The sequence below is a fragment of the Emys orbicularis genome, chromosome 3, assembly GCF_028017835.1.
Source record: "Emys orbicularis isolate rEmyOrb1 chromosome 3, rEmyOrb1.hap1, whole genome shotgun sequence".
Classification (NCBI taxonomy): domain Eukaryota; kingdom Metazoa; phylum Chordata; order Testudines; family Emydidae; genus Emys; species Emys orbicularis.
This window is the reverse complement of record NC_088685.1, coordinates 157602175-157621088: the sequence shown is the minus strand read 5'-3', so window position 1 is coordinate 157621088 and position 18914 is coordinate 157602175. Positions and strand designations below refer to the sequence as shown.

Sequence of the window (18914 nt, the reverse complement as noted above, 5' to 3'; positions counted from 1 at the left end):
GAGCCACTGACAATCTCTACACAGAGTTTCAGCCTGTCCTCCTTGGCCAGAAGTGTGGTGGGATGGCCTGTTTAGGTAAGTGAAAGAGACTAGAATCAGTTCCTCAGGATGCCAAACCATAAAGAAAGGAGGAGGAAAAGCCACCACCACCACCACACTTAAACCCTTGTGAGCAGAATGTCAGACTGTGTTCATACTTCCGAAGAAGTGGGTTGTAGCCCACGAAAGCTTATGCTCTAATAAATTTGTTAGTCTCTAAGGTGCCACAAGTACTCCTGTTCTTTTTGCGGATACAGACTAACACGGCTGCTACTCTGAAACCTGTGTTCATACTTAACTCTTTAAGGGCTTCAGAAGAACGAAGCTGCCCCAACCCCACAGGAAAAAGGAAAATATTTTTCTGCCGAGTTTGTTGTACCTTATGTAGACACTACCTCATCTCAGATTTCATTTTTAAAAACTTTCTACCCACAAGACACAAAATGATGTTTCCTCTACAGAACAGGATATCTGCACTAATGCACCGCAAGGAAGCTGAAAAAGGACTCCTTGTGGGCTTAAAACAAGAGCCTTGCTGCTCCACCTACATAGGTGTCTATTTTACATTACAATAGGTCACATGGCAGCATGTAATTAATTTGTGCCCAAGCCCAAAGATATGAGAGCTGCAGGTCATCTGGAAGCTTACACATTTAAGTTCTAAATTTTAAACAATGCAAAAAAAAAAAAAAAAAAAAAAAAGAGAGAGACTTTGGATCCTTGAAGTTACAGTACTCTAAACTTTTGACACAGGGCTAAATGTAGGATATTTGGGAAGCAAAAAGAGACTAATTTTAGCTGAAGTTAACTCTATGCCAGTTTAATAAAAATCAGAACAACTGACATTTGAATAAAAAATATCTAACTCCATTCCAAAAAAGCTTTCACATAAAGCCAAACCTAAGTGGAAAGCTGAGGTCTCTGCTTGTCACGAACATACTTTCAGGCTTCATTTTCAGAGACAAAGGAAGAGTTTTTAAAAGTGCAGCAAAAACTGTAACACACATCCCAAAGCATGTTCATACCTGGAACTAAACATTTCAAACCAGGTCTAATGCATGTTAATCTAGGTTTTAAAGTCATGATCAACACTAGGTCTGAACATTAAACCAACTAACTAAACTTGTTTGGAGGCAGTCACATTAAAGCTGTGTTTAAACACTGTTCTTTGGTCAGTGAAGATGAGGCCTATGTTCGCACTGGATGCCAGATAGTACCGGAAGACCCTAAACACTATCTGCATTAAATGAAACCAGTTAAGCACAGATGGGTGCTGAAAACCCTTTCTCCTTGAAATAGCAAGCAACCAGCCATAAGCACAGAAGCACCTACTAATTTATCTAAAATTCTTCCATCCTCCCATCACCTCTACCCTCCTCCCCCCAATTCTTAGTTCACTGGAGATATTCCAGAACACATTACAAATACAAGCAAGTCTTACCTAAGTCCATCCAACTCATAGCATTTCTGATGTCACAGAATGAGCGAGCCAGGTAGTAGCAAAGGTTCTCCAAAGGAAACTTGTTTTTAAGTTACCCTATGTCTTTGCTGAAATGCTCCCAAAAGCTTGGCTAATGAGCGCATTTGGGTATGGCGTCTTTGGAATAAAAGGTGCTAAACCAGTGGTTCTCAAAGTTTTGCACTGGTGACCCCTTTCACATAGCAAGCCTCTGAGTGCAAGCCCCCTTATAAATTAACACTTTTAAATATATTTAACACCATTATAAATGCTGGAGGTGAAGCAGGGTTAGGGTGGAGGCTGGCAGCTCGCAGCCCCCCATGTAATAACCTTGCGACCCCCAGGGTCTCCAGTTTGAGAACCCCTCTGCTAAACAAACACGAGGATTAGATATTGATCTAGAAAATGCCTCGCTCACACCCTTCCAAAAAATCCATAGAACTAAAATACAAACCAGTCTTAGGTTCTGATCCTGCAATGATCGACACATGGCGATATCTCCTATTAATTTCACTGCGACCCAACATGGAGCTCACTGCAGGATCAGGACGCCTTTGATACCAGATAACATCTAGGCTTTCGTGTGCAAGACATAGAACTTGATCCTGCCACATACGAGTGTCTTACTATTTTTTCAGATGCTAGGGATTGAAGAAATATTTAGAATTCATGTACGATTTTGACTGAGGAACATTAGTATTTTAGTTAAAGCAGTTATGGTAAAATAATTTGATTTTTTTCTTTTAAGAGGCCATGCTTTTCCATAATATCCTCACTTGAAAAGTAGATTTTTATAAGTGACTATTTCAGGGAGACTTTCTACTGACCAGCCCTTTAAGAAAATTGTGTCACCATAACAAAAGCTAAAATACCTCCCACACTACAAGCACATATACAGAGATTGGGGAGATGTGTGCTCCAAGCAGCTATCACAGAGCTAGGAATTCCCAGGATTAGAGTTCAAGATCTCACTGATTTCTACAACTCATCCCCATACTGGCCAAAAAACGTGTGGTCATCATTAAAGTGGCAAGAGTCCAGAACATACTTTGCCTTTGTGTAAGTGGAACCTGGCCAAACACCACCTAGAGGCATCTACTGGCATATGATTGTTCTTAAAGCATAAGACACATTAGCAGAAAACAGCAAGCTTTCCAGTGCAAAAGGAAACAAAACTTATGTTACAAGCATCCTTTAGTTGGCTCAGCTATCAGAGCTTTTTTTTTTCCCCTGCTCATTCAATCTGAGCACAAACTAACAAGTTACAAAGCTACAGAAAATACATACTGCAAGATATGAAAAGTTACTAGTTCCACAAGAGAACATGCTGAAATCCAGGTAATGCTCAGAGTTCAACATGTTAAGAGATAATTAGCACTAAGATGTGGCCCAGTGTTTGACAAAGTTCCTTACACAAGATAAAAAGCCCTGTCTACACCTAGATTTTAAAACGTTAGCCCTTTTCTGAAGAACCATTTTCAGACACAGTTCACAGTATCATGCCAGGACACCATGTTATAACAATGTTTGAAAGCTATATTACAGGTTATAACATACTTTGGTTCCATCCACACAGGCAAAACCAAATCCATGCTATGAAATGGTGTCCCAACATGCAATACACTAAGTGAGAGAGGCCCGCAGTTTCTTCAGTCAGCATAGATACCAAATTATAAATATGGTTTTCAAAAGTGTATTGTTATAATTGAGCAAATTAAAGTACAGGACAATAAGTTAGGAGATCTAAACTACTTCTCTCTGCCACAGAAATCCTGTGTCCTTGGGCAATTCACAATCTCTCAGATTTCCCAATCAGTAATATGGGATAATACTCAGGAGCACTCTCAGAATAAATTAAACAAGTATGTAAAGCACTTTGAAATCCTTGTACAGATGTTACAGAAATAAAAAAATATTATAATATAGTTACGCCCTATCTATACTACTAGCCAGGGGGAAACTGCACTTTCTGAACAAGAACAAGGTGCAAATACTGTTTTTAATCCTAAAATAATGGTTGAGATGGTGGCTTCAAATCTCAAAGACATAGGGTAACTGAGCTAGCGCCTTGTTGTTTTAATTTTGATCACACCTTTGGTTTGATAATGAACTGTAAAAAAATAAGACAAATGCTCTGAAATTCAACACTGGAATTTCCAAGTTCCCGGATGATTGCTCAGAATGAAATCACTGAATGTCACTCATGCCTATTTAAAGCATTCCTAAATCCTGGAAAAATTCCCTTCCACAAATAACTTGCAAAGAGCAAAAGTGGTGAGGTAGATGTTATCCCAAAAGGAGACTGAATTCTACATAAATTAGTAGTGTATGAATTCCTAATGCCATTACTCTCTCCTTAACAGTATCTCACCAATAGAGCTGATATGAAGGACAGCAGGTTACAAATATAATTCATTCTTTGAGCAAAGGATACTTACAGCTATTATACATACAGACAGTTCAATTAATTTACATGGCTAATACAAACCTATTTCAGAAGAATTACCCATCAGCAAAATCATTCTGTCACAGCCACAGGTGAGACTGGCTTACCCAAGTGCTTCCCCCCATCCCCAATTATCTGGAACCCCACATATTTTTGATTACACAACCATTTTGGATAAATGGGGCTGTACTAGGTACATGTCAAAACTGTCCAATGCATACAAGAAGTCATTGTTCCTTAGTTCTCTTCCTAGCTTTGGACACTGGGTGACCTTGGGCAAGACACATACTCCCATCATCAGTTTCCCCAACCTGTAAAAGTGGAAAATATTTACCCACATCACAAAGGGACTGGGAGTCTTAGTTCAATAACACCTCTAAAGTGCTTAGAGACTCCTAATGAAAGACACCAGCGGTGTTATTGTGGCATACATATATATAAAGTATACACAGGCACAGATGCAGCACCATACACCTACCGACTGTAAACTCTGTGTTGCTACTGCTCCAGAGGAGACACTTAACACCAGCCTGGGCCACCCAAGGACTACCTCACCACTAGGCGCACACACGATGGGTGCTAAGATTCCCCCATCCCATGCTCTCCCCACCCGCAAGCCTAGGACTAGGTTCACCTAATGCTTCCCTTCCCCCAGGGCTTGCGCGCACTAGCCCCCCTCACTGGAGCGGCTCCCCCGGGAGGGGACCCTGTCGGCCCCACCACCCCTAGTCTCGGCCCGAGCGGGGGTGGGTGCCCCACGTGCGCTGCCGGTGGCCCGTCTGCACTAGCGCTGCCCGGCAGGGTGCTGCGGACAGGAGGCGGGAGGCCTGCGGGGGGGGGGGGCGCTGTGGCCGTGTCCCCGTCACACGGGGGCTGTTTCCCGGCTGTAGGGGGGGGCTCCCCCCACTCGGGGCCTGCTGGCTGCTCTCCCCGGGGAAGCCACATGGTGCCGGGGGGTGGGGCGGAGCAGGCCCGGCCCCGCACGGGGCGAGCGGGCCATGCGGTGCGGGCGGCGGCACCCCCGGCCCGGCCCCGCGTTCCCTCCCGCCCCGGTACCTTGCTCGGGGGCTGGCGGCCCCCCGGCGGGGCCCAGGCCAGGCAGGTGCAGGCGGCGCTGAGGTGGGCGGAGGGCACGTACTCGTGCTGCAGGCGGCTGCTCGGCGTGTCCCACACCCGGAGGCGCCCGTCGGGGCCGCACAGCGCCAGGGAGCGGCGGCCGCCCGGAGAGAAGGCGCAGGGGGCCCGCGGGCCGTCCCCACCACACGCTGCTCCGGCCGCCGCCATGGCGCTCTGGGCCCGGCCTCTGCTCCAGGCCAGCGGCGCAGCGGCCACGTGTTTCCGCCCCGCGCAGGCGCACTGGCCTGGGACAGGCTCCCCCTGCGCCGCTCCTCCCCTCCGCTGCACGGCCCGCGGCGGGGCGGGGGGCTGAGTGTGGCAGGGGAGGGAGTCCTGTGGGGGAAGTTGAGGGTGGCAGGACAGAAGGAGGTCGAGGGGGGATGTGTGTTCAAATAGTATTTTGAGGCGGGTGGGGGAGGGTTATGAGAGTATCAAGGGTGAAAGATGGGATCCTGGGGGCTGAGTATATGACAGCTTTGGGAGGTACTTTCTGTGTGCTGGGTTTTTTTGGGGTGTGTGTGTGTCAAGAGATGTGTGTATGACAAGCTTTTTTTTTAACTTTTTTTAAGGCTTCTCATTTTGCAGGCCTGTTAAATGTAGGATATAATGTGACTGTACCAAGGGATGCCTAGGACATAATTGTTACATATTAATTTTATTAAGGTTCATCTCCTTGTTAGGTACTGGGAAAGAGTAAATACTGCAGAAACATCTGCCAGAACTGATCAAGTATCAGGGGGTAGCTGTGTTAGTCTGTATCTACAAAAACAACAAGGAGTCTGGTGGCACCTTAAAGACTAACAGATTTATTTGGGTATATGAGGTTTTTACCCACGAAAGCTTATTCCCAAATAAATCTGTTAGTCTTTAAGGTGCCACCAGACTCCTTGTTGTTTTTGCAGAACTGATCAAAAGATTCATAGATTTCAAGGCCAGAAGGCATCCTGTGACTTCTCTGAAACAGGCCATAGAAAGTCTCCAAAGTAATTCCTAGAGCAGAGCTTTTAGAAAAACATCCAATCTTGATTTTAAAATGGTCAGTGATGGAGGATCCACCATGACTGTTCCAATGGTTAATTACTTTCAATGTTAAAAATGCACACTTTATTTCCAGTCTGAATTTGTCTATCTTCAACTTCTAGCCATTGGATGGTGTTATACCTTTCTCTGATAGATTGAAGAGCCCAGTATTAAATATTTGTTCTTGGACGTATACATTCCCATTTAGTTAAATCAAAACACATATTGTTTTCTTGCACATACCTTTCCAAGCAATCCAGTGACCCGTCCTCTTCATTATTTACCACTCCCCCAACTTTTGTGCCATCACCAAACTTTTTCGGTGATGATTTTGTGTTTTCGTCCAGGTCATTAGTAAAAATGTTAAATAGCATAAGGCCAAGAACTGATCCCTGTGTGAGCCCACTACAAACACACCTGTCTATGATGGTTCCTTGTTTTTAATTACATTTTGAGACCAATCTGCCAATTTTTAATCCATTTAATGTGTGCCATGTTAATTTTATATTGTTCTAGTTTTGGAATCAAAATGTCAGGCAGTACCAAGTCAAATGCCTTAAAGAAGTTGAGGGAGACAATATCTTTTATTTGGATCAACTTCTGTTGGTGGAAGGTACAAGCTTTCGAGCTTCAGGGCTGGGGAAGGTACAGAAGTGTATTACATCAACACCAAACTTGCAATCTTATAAAAAAAAAATACCAAGTTAGTTTGACAGAATCTGATTTCCATAAACCTATGTAGATTGGCATTAATTATATTACTCTCCTATATTAATTGAGTTGTGTATTAGGTGCTCCATTATCCTGTGGGAGTGATAGGAAATAGAAAATATAGCCTGGCTGTCAGAAAAAAAGTCTTGGGCATTGGGAAACTATGTTGCATTTTAATAGCCCCCATGAGTAGTGGTGGAAGCCCCAGTGGTTAAGCAAGAATGGAAAAAGCACTAAAAAGTGTAATCTAGAGATCAATCCTTTACTTATCAGGAGGTAGACTAGATGATTTAAGAGATATTTTTCTTCTGTAATTTCTATATTTTCCCCTGATTATTAGGACAGTGCATTGCAAATTGTTGTATCAGGCCAGATATACATATAAACAGGGATGTGAAAAGGTGTGATTCCTGACCAACGTAGCTGTGCTGGCAGAAGCCCCCTAATGTAGACACAGTTATAACGGTAAAACTACACTTTTGCCAATCTAGTTTATTTCACCTGGTGTTGTTTTGGAGGGGGTGGGGGCATGAGTAGGGGTGGGGCTAGAATAAACTGTGCTTGCAAAAGTACAGTTCTGCCAATTCAAGCTGCAACCACAGTAGCACTCTAGGAGCACTTTGCTAGTATAGTTAAGCTTTCCAAATGTAAACCTGGATTAATTTTAATTTATTATAATAATTCAGTACACTGTAAACAATTATTTTTTAAAAGTACATTTCAGATGCATCACCAGCTTTTCAGGATGCATATTAAATATATACATAGTCCTTTCTGTACTGTACCCATTACATATCTTCTATATTCCCTTGAGGCACATACAGTCAGAAGAAGCATAAGATAAATACTTCCTTGCAAATGTAATTTTTTTCATACCCTCTCATTTAATAATTCCTGTCTACTTCCTTTAACATGGGGGAAATTATATATGATGGAGAAAAAAATCAATGAAAATATTGCTAATGACTAATGTGTCTCTATCATAAATAGTTTTCCACAGAAGAGGGGGGCAGGAAAAGCTCAGAAACCTGTTCTGAATGTAAACAGTTTAAAATTGTAGTTTATAGACTGCAAGTATAAATGTATAATGACTTATGTTCACCATTAAAACCATGCACATCTCACAGCCAGATCTTCAAGAGCTATTAACATGATTATTTATTTGATTTACAGCACCCGGAAATATGATAGTTACTTTACAGAAACATAAGAAAAGACAACCAAAAACATTTTCAAAAGTGCCTTTAAAAACAGGACTTGGGCTCATAAGTCACATAGGTGCTTTTGAAAATTTTATTCAAAGTGTGTGTCCCATAGGGATGATGGCAAGGGATGAGAAAGTACATAATAGTTTACAGTAACAATATAAGAATTCACTCTGGGCCTGAGTACATCTTATGGTTCTGATGCAAATAATGAAGCTTTGCATTTTTTTCCCCAGTGAAGTGTAACACTTCTAAACAACACAGCAGAAATGAATTTAAAGGATGGGAGTAGGAGGGAGGGTGGATTTTTAAATGGGTTTTTCTTAGTTTTAGGTTTTCAGCAATTGTTTTTTGAAATAGGCACATGCCATCAGTGGATTTCCATTGTCTTTCCTCTTTTAGGCTCTAGTCCTGCAGTGAGCTCCCTGTGGTCCCAGGGTCCATCCACACTGAGCTCATTGCAAATGGGAGCCTTATAATTCATTCTGAAAAATAAAGATGCAACGAAATTGCTCAGATTATGTTGCAACATAGACAAAAACCTTAAATCTTCAGAAAATGTAGTCAATCCCTGACGTCCGGCCTAGTGATTTTGCAGTTGTTCCTTCTCCATTATGCATTGTAAATGAAAACAAGCCTCTAGACAAGCTTCTAGAGACAAAGTTCTATTCAAATTTACAACATATTGTAATTTTCTTTTGATTGTATTTGTTTTTTAAAAACATTAAATTGCAGCAGCATATCTGCCTTACCTATGTTTTGTCTTTTGTGCCAAACTGTTTTGCTCAAATAAACTTAAAATTACATTATGATTCATTTAAACCAAAAGGTCGTGCTTCGTGTTTTTGTCTGGCTGAACAAGAAGCCAGATTTAAACTATATTCATTTAGATTAGTTGTTACTTCTAAGGTATGTTTTTTGTTTTCTTGTTTTGGAGGGAGGGGTGTGTGGCAACAACTATAGGAGGGTATAATAAATAATAATCTTAACATTCTTATAGCAATTTTTTTGTTCAAAATACTTTAACTGGATTTTGATTAATGTTTGTAATCTTCAGAACAGATTTAAGAGTCAATTTTCCCTTTTTATAGATGGGAATGTTTATGGGGTTGTATTTCAAATCCTTCCAAATCTCGCTTATTTAAGAACATAAGAACGGACATACTGGGTCAGACCAAAGGTCCATCTAGCCCAGTATCCTGTCTTCAGACGGTGGCCAATGCCAGGTGCCCCAGAGGGAATGAACAGAACAGTAATCATCAAGTGATCCGCTCCTTGTCGCCCACTTGTTCCTACTTGGAAGGAACCATCTTCGCAGTCTGTATTCATTTTAAAGCAGTTTTAAAATCTTTCCCCCGACATGATGAAGGGGTTTCATGGGTCATTTTCAAACTCTCACGCTATTAGGGTGAGGGGGGTCGAAGGAACACAAGGCTGTTTGTGAAGGGAACAGCAGCTGCTGGACGCCAATCTGATTGGCGCTGCCTGGGCCATGTGGGCAAACACGTGGATCCGGACGGCCGCAGGCTTAGTACAGACGTGTGCCGCTGTGTTAGCCCTCGTGGTTCCTGCAGGGGGAAGGCAAAGGCGAGTCCGCCTGCGCGTGAACAAGTCCTTAGTCCAGCCCAAGGGGGCCAGCCAGCACCACAGGCTAGACCGGCAAGCAGCGCCCGGGCCTCTCCCGGCCACGGCAGCTTTGTGTGTAGCGCCCCCGGCCGGCGCCGTGCGGACGGGTGGAGGGCGCAGCCATGCTGCAGTGTGCCAGGCGGTGGCTGAGCCTGCAAGTGCTGGGAAGGGAGAGTCGGGCGCAGCCCGCGCGCGCGGGGCCGGAGAGAACCGCGTTGGTGCCGCAGTGCGGGAGGAGGCGGGCGAGCTGGTTCCGGGCGCTGCTGGGCAGGGAAGTGTTCGAGGCTAGCGATCGCTTAGGGGCACCGCGCACCCGGGAGCAGGGTTCTCCTCCCCTGCCTTCCGCCCATCGCCTCCGGGCGGTCAGAGCGGTGTGTTCCGGCTCGCCCCGGGATGGAGGTGGGGCCGAGTCGGAAGAGCAGGTCAGTGCCGCTGCATCGCGTGTAGCCGACTCCCCCCAGGCGGCGGACCCGGGTCAGGTGCTGAGGAGCCGGAGGAGGCGAGCCTGGGAAAGGGCCCTGTCTCCTCTGGAAAGAGTGAGCCGACTGCTACCAGAGGAGTTGCTCTCGGAAGAGATCCGGGACATACGGCGCGCAGACCAGGGGGAAACAAGGCAGGAGGACAGCAGTGAAAGCAGCGACTCTCACCTCCAGCTGCCTGCTGCCAGTAGGTCTTCCCCCGCACAGCTGCAGAGGGATGAAGACAAGACGCCTGTTGACACCCATAACACATCGGCTAAAGATGTGCCTTTCCAAGCCGGGGACTTGATTTTAGCAGAGTTTCGCAGAAAAACCTACACGGAGTTTAAACATATGCGTAACCTGACAGCTGTCGGGAAATTGAATAGCAATTGGGGAACTATTAGCCACCTGGAGATAATAGGCAAACTACCGGGCCAAATGTTTAGGACTTCTAGTGGGTTTCAGTTCCTGATAAGGAGACCAGCCTTAGAAGATTTTGTTTATTTGATGAAGAGAGGACCTACTATTTCATATCCAAAGGTAAGTCAGTGTTGCGTGGGTTGTCAGTTGTTGCAATGGATGTTTCCACAACTGAACAATTTTAACTTAAAAACCGGTTTAAACAGCAGCTGGTGATGATTATTGGTTTTAAAAAGGCAGGAACACCCCAGTTCACCCAGCTACAAGATGGGTACCAGAACCATTGGGTTAGGGTGGTGAAGGGTCTGATGAGCCATGGGTTTAGGGAACTTTGATTAGATGTACAGTTCCAATCTCCAGGATCTGGCGATGTTTTGGATTTCTATTAAGCAGCCCTTCACATATAAAGGTTCCGGTAGTCCTAATTTAAAACCTTGTTAGAGATGCAGTCTCTAAGGGAGAGTCTTTTGTTGTTAATTTGTATATCCAAGCATTTTCAGTTTAGGGAAACAGCAATACAATTTACTTTTAGACAGCTTCCTTCCTACTAAACAGTCAGTGTTTTACAGTGGGATATTTTAGCTTTTACAACAGGGGTTCTCAAACTGGGGGTTGGGACCCCTCAGGGGGTCATGAGCTGTCAACCTCCACCCCAAACCCCGCTTGCCTCCAGCATGTATAATGGTGTTAAATATATTTAAAAGTGTGTTTAAATTTATTAGGAGGTTGCACTCAGAGGCTTGCTGTGTGAAAGGGATCGCCAGTAAAAAAAAGTTTGAGAACCACTGTTTTACAATCATAATTTGCCACTTGTGTTTTCCTATATTAAGGAGTCCTATCATTCCTGTAGTAGTAAATTACTTCTTTCTATTAATATTTGCTTTGTTGACCTGAACAGCTGCAGGAGCTTCCGGTGGCTTATGCGATTGCATAGTGATTTTCAGAGGTGCAGCATACCCACAGCTCCTATTGATTTCAATGGAACCTAAGAGTACTCAGCACCGCTGGAAATCAGGCCGCCCCTTTAAGCAGTATTCTAACATATTAAAGTTTGAATATACAGTATAAAAGTATTGGTATTTTATTTCTCTTTTAACCCTTAGGATATTAATGCAATGCTGATGATGATGGATATCAACCAGGGAGACACTGTGGTGGAAACTGGTACTGGGTCTGGTGGGATGAGCTTGTTTCTATCAAGAGCAGGTAAAAGACCCTAGATTTAGCAAATATAGGAGTTTATTTCAGAAGCAACACAGAAATCTTAGTATAACAAGTGAAAATAACAGGAGTACTTGTGGCACCTTAGAGACTAACAAATTTATTAGAGCATAAGCTTTCGTGGGCTACAACCCACTTCTTCGGATGCATAAGTATCCTTGTTACTTAGTACTTGTTACTAAGTATAACAAGTGCTACTTTTCCATTAATCAAAAAAACCTTGAAGTCACTCTCTATGTCCACTTTCAGGATTTGCTGTGACTTCAGATTTATATATGCTGTTTACCTAGGGTGAAATTTAGCACTGTGCAGAGGGCCAGCACAAGCCTGTAAGCCATTTAGGCTGCATTTTGATGTCATAAGGTTTACAGGCCTTGTGCTGATGCTCTGTACCGGGTTGAATTTCACTCCATGTTTTTATCATTGGTATCCTTGTATTGCCTTTCTAGCCTCTTTCTTGCTATTCTTGGGTTACTCTTTCCTCACCCCTGTTTGTAGACTGCATCACTGAAGTCATGATCACAGTGGGGGAGCAGCTCTGCTATTAAGGTTGAGACTTGCTTATGCCATATCTACACTACAGTAACACGGAGTCCGGTGGCACCTTAAATTTAATTTAAGGTGCCACTGAACTCCTTGTTGTTTTTGTGAATACAGACTAACACCGCTACCCCCTGATACTTAACACCATGCACTACAGTGCTGTAGTGTAGATGTTTCCTACATTGATGGGAAGGGGTTTTTCCATTGATGTAGTTAATCTACCTCTTTGAGAGGCACTAGCTAGGTCGATGGAAGAATTCTTCCATCGACCTAGCTGCATCTACAGTGGGGGTTAGGTTGACCAAACTATGTGTCACAGGGCGGGAATATGAAGCCGAAATGGCAGTGGTGGGGTCAGGATGATATGGGAGGAACTAGTTGCCACATTTGTGCTGGCTCTGATGCCATTTTGCAGAGTCCCAGCCAGAACAGATCATTGCCTATCCCAGAAAATATTGATGAAGTCTCCTGCATTAGGAATGATAAACCGAGTCTGCGCCAGGCACTTAGAACAGGTATGTGTGGCACAGAAACTCACTGCTGCGATCAGGGTGAGGCATAGTCAGTGCATGGCACAGTATACAATGCAGAGACTGTACTGGGGAGCTGAGAACAGGAGTGCTTGGCACTTACAGGGCTGAGGCCAAGGCAAGATGCTGAGAACCAGCAAGTTTGACATAGACCCACAGGAGCTGACGAATAAGGAGGGCAGGATGAGAACATGCTTTGAGAGGAATGGAGCAATAAACACCCATGGTTTCAGGCTGTATCATCTCTACCATGGGGTGTTCTCATTCAGCTGAGAACATTTCTTTGAGATGAATGGGCTACTTCACACCTCCCTGAGCTTCCCATGAGGAAGATGGAAATGTAAAACCCCTTCCCTATACAGTAGATCCCACTTCTGTATGCATTCCTCACAGCCTTCTGTCCTCAAAATTTACCAGGGGCATGTAGGTTTTTTTCTACAATTCCTCAGTGAATAACGGATCATCCTCAAAGTGGTCTTTGCTTTCTAGGAACTCGGATGCACTGACAGAACACAACCATAAGGGGGGGAACGTTGGGCACCTTCCCGTCCAGTGACATACCTGATAATGTCCAGAAAGTGGAACCTTTGATTCCTTTCCTACAAATATCCCCACATTCTTCCCAAATTCTTCTCTATGGCTGATCCACCAGGCTTGGAGAAGGAGCTCCTTCGCTCCCCTTCCCTCACTTGGGGAAGAAACCCAGAACTCTCCACCTCCCCTCTGCTGCTTCCAATAGTAGAAAAGGGGCTCTACAGGCTCCCCTTCCCCCACAATTGCTGTTGCTCCTCCTATGGAAAAGGGGATGTCTGAGCTGTGCAGGGGAATGGGGAGAGAAGGGGATCAGAGTTGTGTAATGTTGGCACAAAGCTTAAGTGGTCCATAGACACCTTGTGCTGGCCCTCTGCACAGAGGTAAATTTCAGCAAGTGAGCCATGCTTCTGTTACTGTGAATGTAAAACCAACTCTGATTTAGGCACTAGAAATGAATGTGTGTCCATGTTTATCTTTCCCAGACTCCTGTATCTGCTACCGAGTGAGTTAACTGAAAGACAGGGTGTCTGGCTAAGGCTGCTGTTTCACTCCTGGAGGCCTGCACTCTGATGTGGGTCACAAGTGAAAATAAATACATTGGGTTTCACTGTAGTCTCTCTTTGGCCACTGCTTTAATCTCATCCCAATGTTAGGCATAACTGAGGCTATGCCCTGCAGTTGCTGCACTGTAACTCCCGCATGTGGATGCTGCGGGCATAAACTAAAAGGTTCCTAGTTCTCATTAATGTAATCCTGTCTGAAAAGGACTACATTCATGTGCATTGGAAATCTTTTAGATTGTGCCTGCAGCATCTGCCCTGGAGAGATACAGCGCATAACTTTATTGCAGCAGTGTAGACGAGCCCATACCGTTGTTGGCAGCATTAGCAGAGAGATCAGAGACTGAAAGGACCACAGATATTGAATTCTTCTCTTATCGCTAGAGGTGCTGTCTCCAGGTGAGGGTTGAGACAAATGGTTCTGCCAGCCTCTGCTGTATCTAGTCATAGAGTAGACAAATTTCAGCCTCCAAGATGTTAATCTGGCACTTTTACCTGCACAGGATCACTTAAATTTGAACAAAAATAAATTGTAGTTGATTATCTTTTATATAATAACTTGTTAGGGTGAGAAAGGGGAGACAATTTAGACTAACCCATTCTGTTATTTACTTTGATGTTTTTAACCTGTTAACTTGAATCAGGAAAAAAAAATAGTAAATTTAGTGTGTTTCATTTGCTTTAAGTTGGACCTCGAGGACGTGTTATAAGTTATGAAATCAGAAAAGATCACCATGCTGTAGCCAAGAAGAATTACAGGCGCTGGCGTGATGCATGGGAAATAGGACATGCAGAAGAGTGGCCAGATAACGTGGATTTCATTAATAAAGATATTTTAACAGCTGCTGAGGATATGAAATCTATAACATTTGATGCAGTAAGTCTTTAGTAGAAAACTCCCTACCTTAAAGAGATTGGCATCTGATTTTTTTTTTCTGATGAAATGAAGAGCAATTTTCTTATCCGCTCCATTGTGGGATTTCCCACATCTAGCCTAAGCATAAACTATAAAGTAACAACCAAGTCTCTGTTAGTGGGGATGGACAAATCCCATCTCCTATTGTCAGCAGACCTTTGAAGGTCTGATGGTGTATCATCCTCAAAAGAAACACTGATATGTCCATACATTTACTCCTTTCTGTCTTATAGGGAAAAGCATACTTTGTCGGTCTCCATTTGCAACAATAGTACAGTTGTGAGGGGAAATAGATTTTTCCACTGCTGAACTAGGCACATGCTTTGTATATATTAAGTTCAAGAAAAATTGCAGACTTATTTGTACTATAACTGTTATTAAAAAAAAAAAAAAAAAAAAACCTTTGATATCACCTGTGCTCCTGAATAGAATGTTACTACAGTCTAAACTGAAGTAATGAAGGGTATTGTCAATTCCTCTGTCTTCATGCTGTAACTTTTAATATTAACATTTTCATGCAAAGTATGTAAACAAAATACACTTTTGGTTTTTATATCCTTATTCTTTTAAATTGATATGTTTTACAAGAATTGTTTGAACCCATATTGTTCCAACATAAACAGTGGGAAGCTAGTTAATGCAGTAATTTATTATTATCAGTCTTATTGGATCAACATAAATCTTTAGATTAAACAAATAAATGAACTTTAGTTGACGAGTTTATGTGCACAGATACAAAATGGCCAGCAACCTAAAAATATAATCTCTGACTCAGAATCTTGGATATAACAGTTTATTAGTCCACAAAACAGGTATTCTTACATACTCCATTCTTTGTTTGCAGTTTAAATAGTTTCTTGAAGAGCAGTTGTCAGAGTTTGCTGAGATAGAAGTCTCATGAGTTAAACATCTGAATTTTAATATTTAATAGTATGATGTGATTATTTCATTGCAAAATATAGTTTGAACACTTCTTAACTTTTTTTAAAGCAGATATGCAAAAATCAATTACATGCAATCTGTTTCAGGCATTAGTTTTTTTATTTTGCCAGCATGATACAGTTTAGTTGCTGGATGGTTTGACATTAACCCATGACTACTGTATGTTGGTTAAATATGAATTGTTCATTTAGTAAAAACTACCAGATCTCGTCAACACTTCATCTGGAATGCAGTAACACTGAGCGGTCTAAGCGTTCAGGGATTCTTTTTTTTTTTAAACACATGGATCTTAGGCCTGCATAAGCTGTTCAAAGACTGGAATAAAATTATTTTTTGCAAATATATATTGTAGATATATGCATTAATTTTCCATAAACAAACTCATAGTTTCTCCAAGTCAACAAAAGCAGAAAACAGATTTATGTCTATTCAGTCTGGTTAATAATTATCTTGTTCTTCTATAGGTAGCTCTGGATATGCTTAACCCTCAGATTGCTTTGCCTGTTGTGTATCCAAATCTTAAGCAAGGTGGTGTATGTGCTGTATACCTAGCAAAGTAAGTATTCAAACCTGGAATTTAAAAACTTGTTTGATTCAGACATCAAATAACTGTAGTTTTGTTAAGCATGTTTTTATGCATAATAGATTTTAAATACAAAATGTTTATTTTTTGTAACAGTTTTCTACATTTGTTGTTCCTGTAATACTTTATGAGCTGCACTCAGTATAAGTCCTGCAGTCCTTACTTAGGCAAAATTCCCATTGGAGTCAGAGGGAGTTTTACCTGAATAATGTCTGCAGGATAATTGCCCATGTTCTTCTGTGCAGTATTCAGATTTGTTGCTGGCTTATACTAAAATTGATGGCTTTGTGTTCACCAAGAAGTGAAGAGCACAGTGCAGTGCACAGGTCCAGGACTAGCAGTTGTATAAAAGGATCTCAAAAAAGAAAAATGTAACACCATATCTCTTGCATTTCTCTGAAAGTATCACACAGGTTATTGATCTGTTGGAAGGAATACGGACCTGCAATTTCTCTCTCTTATGTGAAAGGATCATTGAGGTGACTCACAAAGATTGGTTGGTACTCCCTGCTAAGCAGAAGGATGGCAGGTTAGCCCCAAGAGTGGAACCTCAACAAATTGTAGATGAGGAACCTCAACCAAAAGAAGGTGAAGAGCTTCCTATTCGGGATCAAGCAGAAGTTGGAGAAAGTGACGATGTTGGTAAGGAGCTACCCTGAATTAGATATATATTGGCAGGGCCGGCTCAGGCTTTTTTGCTGCCCCAAGCAGCGAAGAAAAAAAAAAAAAAAAAAAAAGCTGCGATCGGCGGCAGCTCAACTGCGCCACTTCATTCCTCGGCAGCAATTCAGCGGCGGGTCCTTCGCTCCGAGAGGGACTGAGGGACCCGCCGCCAAAGACCTGGACGTGCCGCCCTTTCCCATTGGCCACCCCAAGCACCTGTTTCGTTCGCTGGAGCCTGGAGCCAGCCCTGTATATTGGACTAGGAGACTAATGTAAATTTTCCCCCCTTTGAAGGGAGATTCTCCCTCACCACATCTGTTTTGAACAAGATATAATTCAGAGAAGTCTGCCACAATTTCACACACCCTTCCTCTCTCAAATAATCTGCTTACATCACTTCAGATGTACATATATCCTCCACATTTATGAGCCAAAGTTATCAGCTTGTGATGTATGCAAGCTCCATTGGTCCATACCGGCATCTGCTGGTTTTCTAACACCTTTCCTGAAGCATTGCTGTTGCATGATGTAAAAGTATTAGCCCATGGTTACCAGACAGAGACTTGGTGGTGGTGTGGTTGGCTTGAAGTATAACTTTTTTCTGTAGTCTGAAAGCTGAAAATCTGGATCTCTAAACATGAAATATAAACAAACACTTTTTTTTTTTTACTTTTATCATAAAAAAATGAGGATGAGGATTTTTTGAGAGCTAAAAATGTAATCACGTAAAATACCATTTTCTGTTTTTCAGACACCTCCTGATCTACTCACCCCTAGCTCTTGTACTGCTTCCTATGAAAAGTACTAGGAGTAGTGAAGCTGAAAGTCTGGGTTGTGGAGAACAGGTTTAGCACCCAAGTCCTCTCCTACAAATGAACTTTTTCTGGCTACAATCAATATTTTTTGGGAAGCTTTCCTAAATTTTGATTGGCAGCTATATTAATGGTAAATATAAATTTAAATGAGATGGCCTTTTAATAAATCCAGTTGCAAATTTAAATAAATAAAAATAAATTCTAATTGGTAGCTTAATCATGCTATTGAGTGAAACTTTTTAAACTTGAATTCAGGAACTGTCTTAGGGTAGCTTCCATATTCAGACTGTTGCTGCTTTATGATCCATTATGATTATGGTGTTTTAGGGACTGCATGTAGCAGATATTAACCAAAAATAGGATGCTTTGTCTGCAAGCTGCAGCTCTGGCAAATTCAGACAGTACAGCTCATTCTAGCTATAGGTTTGTGAATATAGCAAAAGAGGCTGTCTATACTGATGGATGGCTGCAGAGCAGCCTGATAGGAGTGGATTAACAAAAGAGAGAGAGGCAAAATGTTAGAGAAATTAGTATTTAGACATAAAATACTCTAATATGATGTATGTAATTTATTTATTTTTACCTGCCAGGAAATAAATATTTTTTTTTTATTTTAATTCAACAGAATCACTTTCTGATTATGTCAAACCATATGGTTCAGTGCCTTACATTGCTAGACCTTACCCTTGGCAAACTGGTCACACAGGTAAGAAATGTTTGGGAAATGTTTTTATAATCTTAAGATTTGTTAAATAGTATTTCTAAACTAGTATTTTATCATTGACATAATGAATTGATATAACTTATTGTAGTTATCTATTAAATGCACACTGATGTTCCTGTGGCAATAATATTTTTTTTTCCCTCCAACTAGCATTTCTCATCAAGCTGAGGAAATATAAAGTGGCATATCCAGACACTGCTCCAGATGGCAGCTGCTAATTTGAGTACTGTACTTTGCCAGAATAAAATTAAATGTTGTAAATGGCTGTTTAATTTTGTAGACTTGTGACTTTTTAAATTACTACTTTGATTTATATTGAATGTACATTTTTATATTCCATGTACAATCTAAAGAAAGGACGCTAATGAAATAGTGAACTA

The 18914-nt window shown here is 42.1% G+C and overlaps 2 protein-coding genes across 2 annotated transcripts in view; one reads left to right on the top strand and one right to left on the bottom strand.

The window, feature by feature from the left end:
- WDR43 (WD repeat domain 43) overlaps positions 1-5228 on the bottom strand; it is a 36128-nt gene extending 30900 nt beyond the window's left edge. Inside the window, exons 1-2 of the mRNA XM_065401475.1 lie at positions 5083-5228; positions 4106-4255 (exon numbers count right to left, since the gene is read on the bottom strand). Of these exons, the coding sequence (XP_065257547.1) occupies positions 4106-4255; positions 5083-5228 (296 nt within the window). The remainder of the gene's footprint in view (positions 1-4105; positions 4256-5082) is intronic.
- A 4516-nt stretch (positions 5229-9744) lies between these two features.
- On the top strand, positions 9745-18803 carry TRMT61B (tRNA methyltransferase 61B). The gene is made up of 7 exons (XM_065401969.1): positions 9745-10623; positions 11607-11709; positions 14578-14768; positions 16214-16305; positions 16736-16974; positions 18436-18516; positions 18685-18803. The coding sequence occupies exons 1-7, from the start codon at positions 9745-9747 to the stop codon at positions 18750-18752; spliced, it is 1653 nt and encodes a 550-aa protein (XP_065258041.1). The 3' UTR covers positions 18753-18803.
- The last annotated feature ends 111 nt before the right edge of the window (positions 18804-18914 follow it).